The sequence below is a fragment of the Aristolochia californica genome, unplaced genomic scaffold (genome assembly GCF_029961685.1).
Source record: "Aristolochia californica isolate CCGP_79_NKW_82.1479 unplaced genomic scaffold, dmAriCali1.0.hap1 SCAF_14, whole genome shotgun sequence".
Classification (NCBI taxonomy): Eukaryota; Viridiplantae; Streptophyta; class Magnoliopsida; order Piperales; family Aristolochiaceae; genus Aristolochia; species Aristolochia californica.
In genome coordinates, this window is record NW_027181815.1 from 4606704 (window position 1) to 4617061 (window position 10358).

At 41.2% G+C, this 10358-nt stretch overlaps 2 protein-coding genes across 3 annotated transcripts; both read right to left on the reverse strand.

The window, feature by feature from the left end:
- Positions 1–207: 207 nt before the first annotated feature.
- LOC137949571 (cinnamoyl-CoA reductase 1-like) lies at positions 208–2579 on the reverse strand. The gene is made up of 5 exons (XM_068795649.1): positions 2354–2579; positions 2074–2228; positions 1793–1978; positions 1309–1661; positions 208–547 (listed from the first exon to the last, which is right to left on the reverse strand). The coding sequence occupies exons 1-5, from the start codon at positions 2478–2480 to the stop codon at positions 382–384; spliced, it is 987 nt and encodes a 328-aa protein (XP_068651750.1). The 5' UTR covers positions 2481–2579; the 3' UTR covers positions 208–381.
- Positions 2580–4734: 2155 nt separating this feature from the next.
- On the reverse strand, positions 4735–8176 carry LOC137949570 (bHLH transcription factor RHL1-like). 2 transcript variants are annotated; one of them, XM_068795647.1, is made up of 8 exons: positions 7904–8176; positions 7168–7801; positions 6884–6985; positions 6515–6691; positions 6253–6318; positions 5922–5987; positions 5705–5776; positions 4735–5351 (listed from the first exon to the last, which is right to left on the reverse strand). In XM_068795647.1, the coding sequence occupies exons 1-8, from the start codon at positions 8086–8088 to the stop codon at positions 5031–5033; spliced, it is 1623 nt and encodes a 540-aa protein (XP_068651748.1). In that variant the 5' UTR covers positions 8089–8176; the 3' UTR covers positions 4735–5030. The 2 variants fall into 2 exon arrangements, with proteins under 2 accessions (XP_068651748.1, XP_068651749.1); XM_068795648.1 differs by having other exon boundaries at positions 7168–7701; positions 7904–7990.
- Between the last annotated feature and the right edge of the window lie 2182 nt (positions 8177–10358).

The following is a 10358-nucleotide window of genomic DNA, read 5'->3' on the forward strand; positions in this document are numbered from 1 at the left end:
ATAGTCATATATAAACATTTATATTATTATATGGTTATTATTAAATTATATTGATCTATTTTTCTTTTAAATCTAGTAAATTATTTGATTACAAATTAGATAAAATTATATTTATGCTATCAAATTAAAAATTATTTCATATCAAATATATTTTATATATATATATATATCTTTTTTTGACACTTTTCATAAGGTTATACTAGAACATTTCATCCCACTTTTCCATATGACACATTAACACAAAAAAACAGTACATTATTCATGGAAATTAAAACACCTTGGAATCAGGTTGAGTATCTGTTATCTACTTTCCAAGTAAATTGTAAAGGAAAAGGACAATAAAGAAAAGCTGAACCATAGTCTCTCCACTCTATGACCACTCTAGGAGATGGGTTGTGGTGGCGGAGAGAGATGCCCCTTTTCCTGCAAGCTCGTCACGGTCTCGAAGAGGCTTTGCTTGACTGTGGTGAACTCAAGTCCCAATTCTTTGAGCCGCTGATTCGAGAACTTGTACGGTTTCTTTCTGGGATTCACCAAATCCGAGCACCTTCACCATGGAAACAAATTGTTACAATGATACTAATCTGAAGCGAAATAATAATAATAACAAAAATTACAATAATATTGACAATACCCTAACATAGAAAACAAAAAACTAGCCCTCGTCTGGAGACAACGAATCTGATGAGATAGGTCCTTAGGTCCTGAAGTCCATGCCCTAGAAGAAACCTCAAAGAGGGTGCGTCGTGGTAGGTGGGTAAATTTGCTGGCCACTAAAAGATTAACAAATTGGAAAAAAAAACGAGTAAGTGGAAGACAGAGACATGAGACCTGCTGTCATGGGGGTTTGGTACACCGACCAGGGGGAGCCCCATATGCCAAACGTGGGTTGCACTTTCTCTTCTCTTCTTCACTTTCAGTGAATGCCACTGTTTTTCGGAGTTGAGAGACTAATCAAAATTCTTAGTTGTCTTTTCTTTCAGTCGCATATTTTTCTATTTGGGAATTCAAACAACAAGAATAGCTTCTTCTAAAAGAAATATTGAGTGATGTTTCTATTCACCGTATTTGTTCCTTATCTTTTAAGACGCTCACCATTTTTCTTTTTTTCTTCTATCAAAAGATGCATAATCTAATGGACAAGAGACGGTGTTCACCTTTTCTAGATACCTCAATTGATAAATAACTCGACGTTTGAATTGGATTATCAGATTAAAAAAAACAAATATTTTACATATCGAATTACTAAAATTTAAACGTATTTACATGCGTTAACCACACATTTTAAACGAAATTTAGGCTACTTACTTGGCGGGAATGGGATAGCCCGGGAAGAGCTTGGAGAGAATCTCGACGACATCACCGCGGTGGAGGACACTCTCGGCGCAGAGGTAGCGACCCGAGGCAGACGGCGTCTCGTAGACGAGTATATGGGCCTCCGCCACGTCCCGCACGTCAATGTACGCCTGCACGGAGTTAGCGTACGTCTTGGCGGATCCAGTCAGATACTTGAGTACGTGCACGATACTCGCATTGATGGTCGGCTGAAGTAGCGGACCAAGCACCAGCACCGGGTTCACGACCACCAGGTCCACCCCCCGCTCCTTGGACACCTCCCAAGCCGTCTGCTCTGCAACCGCCTTTCCGTAACAATACCAATTCTGTTTCATTCGAAAACACTGATTACAGCACCGAAGTCGAATCGTGTCCCAAATGCCAATTCAATCCAACACCTGTGCAGTCATTGTTGTCAAACACAGCGAGAACGAAGACGGAGGCAAGTCGGACTCACCTTAGTGTTTTTGCAGAACTCGAGATCGCTCCAGCAACTCTCGTCGACGACTTCGTCGGGGCTCCGGTTCGGGTCCATGTAGATGGCTCCGATCGACGACGTGAATACCACACGACGGACTCCGGCCTCCGTAGCCGCGTTGATGACGTTCTTCGTCCCGTCCACGGCCGGGGCAACCATTTGCTCCTGCGAGAAATCGTTCGCTGACTAAGATCAGTTCATCATCCAGCCAGCTGTCAAAAAGAAAATAAATATATATATGGATTTATCAAAATACTAACAGGATCGTCCGTGACCGGAGACGCGGTGTGGAAAACACCATGGCAGCCTTTAATCGCTTCGCGGAGGCTCTCGTAATCCAACAGATCGGCTTTGCAGAGTATCAACCGGTCTTGCGCACCCTCCAGCTCCTTTAAATGGAAATTCTTGGGATCCTCTGGAATCATAAATTTTTATAGAACATTTCAAGGTTTATTATTAAAATAAAACAGACAGATATCAGAATCGCGTAAAAGAACACGAACTAGTTTCGAATTCAAAAACTGAGAATAGCAACAAAACCTGGATTTCTAACAGTTCCCTTAACGGTGTAGCCTCTCTCCAACAAAAGCTTCACCAGCCAAGAAGCAATGAATCCGCCGGCTCCGGTCACGCAGACGGTCTGACCGGCCGCTGAGTCCTCCGGCATGTTGGTGGTACCAGGAACGCTTCGTTGCAGCCGACGATAGCGAAGTACGAGGCAACGAAGGAGGAGTCTTCACTACAGGTTGAAATAGGAAATCCCGGTGAGTGGGAAGCCCCACTTGGCTTTATAGGCTCCAATCGTAGTTGCGACAGACCGTCGTGCGCATGAGCCAGAACTACGGGAAAACTCCTGCGCAAGGCGGGTAAGACTAACTATGGTTAGTTAACTCTGGGTGTAGTTGGTGGATTTGCTGACGCCAAACGCTACTGGCTACCGCACTGGAGTTGGTGCGCCGGGCTCTTATCCAGCCTTATTGGCAAGTAAAAGCATCCGATTGGCCCACGAGTGCAAAACCTTTATGGTTATTACGGTTTTACTTAATTTTTTTTTTAAATGTAAACTATAGCAAATTTTTGCAACAATTTCCCAATATTAGGACAAAGGTAGTTAAATGTCGACATTTAAGCTCTGTTACGCCAACCCTCTTATTGACGAATTCCAAACTGTAATTTATAAATGACATCTTACGAAGTGACAAATATTTTTAAAAAAAATCACCACAACCAAAAGACACATCTTAGCAAAAACAACTTAAAAGACTAGTTTATTAAGTGCGGAAAATCAAGTACCTAACCCAGGTGAACCGGAACCACCTAGCTCTAACACCCACCGTTCTCTACGGCTTCCACCGGGATTCAAACACGGAACGTGGTACCCAGCTCTGATATCATGTCAAACGCCTAGCCAATAGAACCCAAATGACCAGTCTGTTAAGTGTGGAAAGCCAAATACCTAACCCAGGTGGACCGGAATTAACTAGCTCTGACACACATATTATGTTTGTTTATAACTAAATAAGAAAAAAAAATTACAAAAATACCCCTAGATGTACAATGGGTCGTTACATGTATCTATGTAGTCATTTAAACAAAAAGAGTGCATGGCTTGGGTGCACTATCCATTAGATGGAATCCATATATTAAATAAACTAACATGAAAAGAGTAGGAACATATTAAGCGGGTCCACTATTTTAAGCAATTAGATAAGAGTCCATATCAAATATGTTACTACATACTAAATGCACCCAGATAGGTTATTATTAGTAGGTAGTCCCACTACATGGTAATGATTTTTTCCTTCAGATTTCTTCATGGCCCTGCGTGGCTAAGCTTTCAAAGGCCCTGCGTGGCTAAGCTTTTAAACTTGGTCAAAGGAAACTGAAGTCTTTGTATCAATACAATTGTGAGACCTAATTTATTTTTATCGTTCAATTTGTATTTTGAGTATCCGATGTTCTTCTGTAATTTTCTTTCATGATTGTCTCGTTTATATAATATATTGATATTTTCCAAACAATGTATAAATGTAGTTAATCTTAAATTTTTAATAATATTTTAAACTTTCTGGCTCCACCACTGCTTAGTAGTATTCTATTAATGGCTTTATTAATTTAAAATTAATGGCCCTTTTAAGCACTTAATCTATTATTTATACGAAACTTAAGCAGGCACACAAGTCCACCGCTTGTGCAATGTGGTTCGCGTACGAGCTACTTGAGTTTCTTTAATTAGGAAAAAGATGAAAAAACTGAAGGCGTAGAAAAAGAAACATTAAACTCGCACGGCATCTCAGCATTATGAGGAGCTCGCTTTTCTTGTCCAAATTTTCATCATCGTCATTTCCTCTTAGCAAAAAAAACAGAACACTCTAGCATTGGATCCCTAATTACGTGTGTAATAATGTTGCAGCACTCCACCCATCACCTACTTACAGAATTTGCGATAGCCATCGTTCGAGTACTTAATACTAATTGGCCTCCTAATAAAGGGAAAAAAGAGACCATTACCTTCCAAGTACTTAATACTAATCAGCTAGCTTTGTCCTACATTTCCCATGTGAATGTGAAAACTCTGGGTTTTATTCTATTTGAATCAGTGGACGACACGAACGAGTAGACAAAAAGCTATGGATATAAACGAAGCATCATCACTCCCATCCCTATTGACTCAAAAAAAGAAATAGTGTTTAGCAGGTGTGTACATGGAAAGGTGCAAGAGAAAAAAGTAGGATTAGGAATGGACAAGAACCCACCAACCAAAATACTAAAAAAGAAAAAGCAAAAAACCATCCCCCCCACACCTTTAGTAAGTCGGCAGTTTTCTTTTTGTTTTCTCCCTCTCTCTTTCCGATTGTTTTTTAGCTTCTTTTACTCCCCCACCCATCACTAACATCAATAATTCACTTACGACAAACGAGGAGTTTTTAACTCTTTTAATTTCCAACTCATAAATTAAAACCATCTACAAACGAAAGCTAAAGAAGGAAGATAAGCGTAAGAGCACAACTGCATCAGCCGTTTTAGCCTAACTAAAAACATATAAAAAACACTTAAAAAGGCGGATGTGAACAATAATAAAGAAAGATTAAAGGAAGCTATGCCTGAAAAGCTGGAGGTTTTTGCTGCTTGCCCAAAGTCTACGCGAATACGGCGTCAAGAAACTGGCATCCACATTCTCGTAGACTTAACGCCGTCAGTTCATGTACACCCTTTGTCATGCTTTGGAGACGGAGGCAGCGTCCTTGACCGAGGTGTCCGCTCCGCCGTTCGCAATGGCGGACTGAACAGTGAGAACGGACATACTTGGGGATGAAGGGGAGTCCCCGAGCAAGGGGTTGGAGCTGCGCGTTGCCGACGAGATAGCGGACGCAAGTGAGATGGGCATGAGACAGAGCCCCTTTCCCTGGAGGTACTGCATGGCCGAACCCATGTCTTCTTCCATCAGCTTCGCCACCGCGTGTTCCGTCACTGTCAGGCTGTCATTTGTCGACGACGCTTGGTTCCCATGACTGATCCTTCCCATGCCGCTCCCCACCTGAAACCAGTCACCGGTCCCCGGTAATCTCATTAAGATATTATATTAATAAATTATTAAACAGCTTTGGAAAAACACAAGAAACTGAATAGCAATGCGTCACCAACAACCCCATTAAGAATTCGAGACGAACAAGAAAATTTAAAAGTGACGGCCAGGAAAGAAACGTGAGACAACCCTTCTCCTCTCTTTCTCCCTCTTTTCAAAAATTTCCGAGACGACAAGGACAGATCCCCACTCGGTCTCCAGAGTGCTCTACGCTGACGGATAATCAGAAGGGACCGCTACTGTACGAAAAACGAAACGACTATATTCACTTATAAATAGATTTTAAATCTTTTTTCTTTTCTTACCTCAGAGGAGGAAATATCAGCGACGAGGGGGGCGACAGCAGAAGCACCACCAAGCCTGCTCATGCTCAGAACCTAGAAATGGCATAGTAACAACAGATTAAATAAATAAAAATAAAAATGAAAATACAATGAGCCGAGGAGCCGTTATTATATTACAGAATTCGGATCAAAAGATTCTTTTTCCTTCAATTAATTAATTCCGAATAAAGTAATTTACCTTGACTTGGAGTTGGAGGAATTTCACGTAATCGATGATCTCGTCCAGCATCGACGCCTTGTCCGTCTGTCATTCCAAAGCCAGCAAAAGACCATCATCACCTCATGCAAAATTCAAAATTACTGACACACTCCGGATCCTTTTTCCACTAGAGGACAAAATACACGCTCCTTTCCTTAAAGAAAGACGAGACAAGACGAGACGAGACGAGGAATTTTGGCTTTGTCTCGGGTCAGATTCACATCAAATTCGCAGTTGTCGTGTTTTCCTCCAAAAATGGAAAATCAACTAATAAAAATATAAACTAGGGGCATAATTGGAAAGAAACTACCTTATTCCCGTTAGGCACCAGTTCTTGTAGGGCTTTCATTCTTTCAGCGATACGCTCCCTGCGCAACTGCCATAGAAAAACGCACACAAAATTTGAAGGTCATTTCCAAATCGAAGAACAGAACGAATACAAATGAGAACAAACAGAACAAGTCAGGCGTCTTCCGGTCAGTAGGGTTTTGATGTGTAACTATTATTAATGTTGCATTTAGTGGTTTAATTTTATTAAATTAAGTAAAACAGACAAGAAAAGCTTAGCTTACTCTTTCAGCGATACTGTGCGGATCAGTCGCTTGTCCTCTCCTGGCCCTAACTCTCTGTCTCGGTGCGGATGTGCCACCTGGACCGGTACCGGCACCGGCTCCAGTCGCCGATATTTGATTTTGATTGATTCCTGCGCCGGCGGGTGCGCCGAAGTTCTGAGATCCAATCGAACCCGTCTACGAATTTGACGAGATAATGAAATTAACATTAGTAAAGTCGGTGAAAATCTTGATTTTGGGCCAAATTTTGAGAACGAACTGGACGGTTAATCGACTATAAATATAATCATGATTACTGTTCAGTAACGTCTTGTAGATTATTGCAATTTCAAGAAAACAATAATCAAAAGGAAAAAGTTGAGGATGTACTTGAGGGGGTTGGAAATGTTGCTGCTGATTAGGTATTTGAGTGGTTCGTGATAGAGATCCGGTGAATCCGTTGTAAATCCCTGGAACTGTACCCTCCCCTCCCTAAAATCGAAATAAATTGAGACAGAGAGAGAGAAGTTCAGACGGATAGAAATGAATCATGGAATGCGAATTTCATACAAAAATATTGCTGAACATTATCGGGGGCGATTTGGTTAGGAGATATTCTTCTGAGAATGCTCGAGGCCGTTAACCTTGGCAAAATGGAAAAAGAAGGTACGTACCGCGTTGTGCGATCTGAAGGAAGCCTCCGCGTCAAGGCGAGAATCTGAAGAGTCGCCGTTGCCTAGAGATAGCGGCAGTGGAAGAAGACCCGACTCACCTCCGCCAGCTGATGGGGGTCTCGTCATGCCGTCTCTTGCCATTAAAAGTTGCTGCGGAAGAACCATGGGCTTCCCCCTGGCGGTGGGAGAATTCCCGCTTATTTGATGCTGACGGAGGCGCGAGGCTAGAAGACTGGACTCGTCGTAAGGGTTATGGTGAAGATTCTCGGCCTGGTGGGACGGATTGTCGGAGTGGTTTTGTGAGACGAGGGATACGTTAAACAGCTGCTTCTGGTTCTCGGACCACGAAGGGTAGCTGGAAAGCATGTGATCAAGGAAATCGTCATGAGACTGTGTATGATCGAAATGGGAGGTGGGCTGCACTTGCATCTGGAGGTTTTGAATCTTCTGTTGCTGTTGTTGAGGTTGCTGGTTACTCTGCAGTTCTTGCAGAGCCATCATGGACACTAATCCTTTCATTTCTTTACTACAAGGCTGCATAGGTTGATTCCAAATCCAAAACTGAGTCGTCAAAAGAAAAGAAAAAACAGCGAACCCCAAGTGTACAAGTTGTTCTTCCAGATATATGATATCCCTAACAATCAAAGACACTATTTCAGGCGCTTGTTGCAGTAGTCCTGATCAAATCGTCGGAAGAAAGAGAAAAAGAGCTATGATGAATCAACTACCTACATACCTTGGAGAAGGAGAAGGAGAAAGGTTTTCCGCTGTTGGGAGTTCAAGATCGGAGGAAGAGAAGGAGACGTTTTTATTCTGATCTTCGTTAGGTCTAGGTGATGTTGTTTTTCCGAGAGGAGGAATTTGTGTGCGTCTTCTTACACTAATATCAAATATCTGATCCAACCTAATCACCATCATCATAATTATAATAATAAATACCAAAAGATTGGCTTACTTCCCCCAAGCACGCCCGGTTAGGGTTTTGACTCCGGTTAACTCCTCTCTCTCTAGGTCTGCTTTTTCCACTTCTCTTCTCGCCACACCACGAGAACCGATATTTTATGCTCCGAATGATGTCATATTACATCACGCCGCGGCTCTTTAAAAGGCTTCTCAGGGGCTTCTCACGCTATTTCTTTTTTTTTTACACTACTCTCCCGTCGCTACTGTCCTGGACCTCTCTCACACTTCTTCACTTTTTCCTTTTCCTGCTTTTCTTTTTTCTTTTGGAATTTCTGCAAGCCCAAAACATTCCCTCGGGAAAGACACTCAGAACGATCCCTACACACCGATTCCCGAGTCTATCCGTATTGCGGCTCCCGGCGTCGGAAACAGCTGGACGGCAACCTTCTTCCGGGAACAGTCGTGCACGTCCGCTGCTTCCCGGCTTTTCAGCCGAATAATCGATATCTAATATGGTATTTGCTCAGCGATTCCCCAAGCAACGCGGTTAAGTTTGATAAGAAAAAAAAAACAAAAGTAATAATATTTTATATGTGGGAGGGAATAACTTTGGGTTATGATACATTTTTTCAAAGTCAACTATAATCCCGAAAATGGGAACTGATTTGGAGAACATGGTCTGTGTTTATTGTCACCCAACTACGATCGCGCGGATCGCATTCAAAGTACGATCCATTCACATATCCACCTCCCAATGATCTGGTTCAGTATTTTTCTACTCACAAAATTAAAACTGACATAAGATACTATGATTTTGGAGATATAACCAGTGGGCAAATGATTTGATGTTCATGGAAGCATCTTTAAAGCCTAACTTGTGCTAGATAATAACTTTTTAGTGTCTGATTACAGATAAACAAGGAGCAGCTCATGTCGACTCTTGCAGCAATTAAAGCCACGATAAGAAAATCTTTCCATTGATCAAATTTTTCTAGCATTTTTGTCATTTTTTGGGACACAAAAAAATTTAAAGCCATTGTTGTGAGAAATGAAATGGATGGGTGTGCTACACTTTTGAAAATCTGTAGGCTTTGGTGTCTAGATGCTTCAAACATATCCGATGTTGAATTTTTTAAGGGCTGAAACTGATTGAGTCCTACTGAATTGAATTCAAGTCCTGAAATTGCTTCATTTTGCTTACATTCGATCTTGCAGGTATAGGTTTAGACATGAACAGACTCTTGGAATTAGGAAGGAAAGCATTCTTGGTAATCAGGGTGGTTTCTGGATATGAAGAGAGAAGGATTAGATCATACAGATTGCAGCTCCAAAAACGAATTGAAGTGGTACGTGAGCATTTCTGTTGCTTTAGTTTTAATATTTTTGGTTGCAAATTGTGAGATTATTTTCTTTTCGCACTGCACTTCGGACAAAGTGCAGTTCTTCGTTGTAGTTCTTCGTTGTTTTTCTTCTGTTCTATGATATTAAATCCTGCAGCTTCTTCTTCTTTTGTAAAATTAAAATTTTTGCCCCTCACTTGTCTGTCCTATCTCAAATGGCAAAGTATGCCCTCCCCTCACTCAATTAGTTTTCAGGGTTATTAACAATGAATTAAAGCAGCTAATTAAACTTACTAGTTTCCACTAAAATACTGTTATGTGCGCAATCAGCTCGAGTTGCCAAGTGATCATTGTTCAGATTCATATCTATCATAAGGTTTTAATGAGCCTGAGTAAACAAAGTTGATGTTTGGTTTATTTCAATGGGAACAGGAACAAACTAATTATTAATTCTAGAGCAGGCATAATTATTGTTCATCTATCATATGTTGCATTCTAGTTAAGGCAGGCATCATTGTCGTTCATCCAGAACCAACTTTCCTGATATCTCAGGAATTGCCATTTTCATCTTATGCGAATGAAAGCTTCTTTTTTAGAAGTCAGTTGTGCTAATTAATGTACATTATTTGTATGGGAAGTCTATCCCTCATTTTGAAGCAGACCTTCGCTTCTACCTTGGGCAGGAAAGGTTCTTTTCTTGCACGTGAAGGAGCTTGTTCCAGTGGTAGAGACTTGTGTAGTTTCAATCACAAACGTGTTCTTGTAGCTTTTTTTTTTATAAATGGAATTTCATAACATTTTTTTCCTTTTTGTTCACAAATATATTTGTGTTGCAGTTTAAGTGCTTTGATGTGACCCTTCTATTACTTTTTCGGGGGGGTTGGGCTGAAGCAAGGAAGATGACACTCAGAAAGTTTTTGAACAGGCCATCTCCGAAGTTCGTCGCAT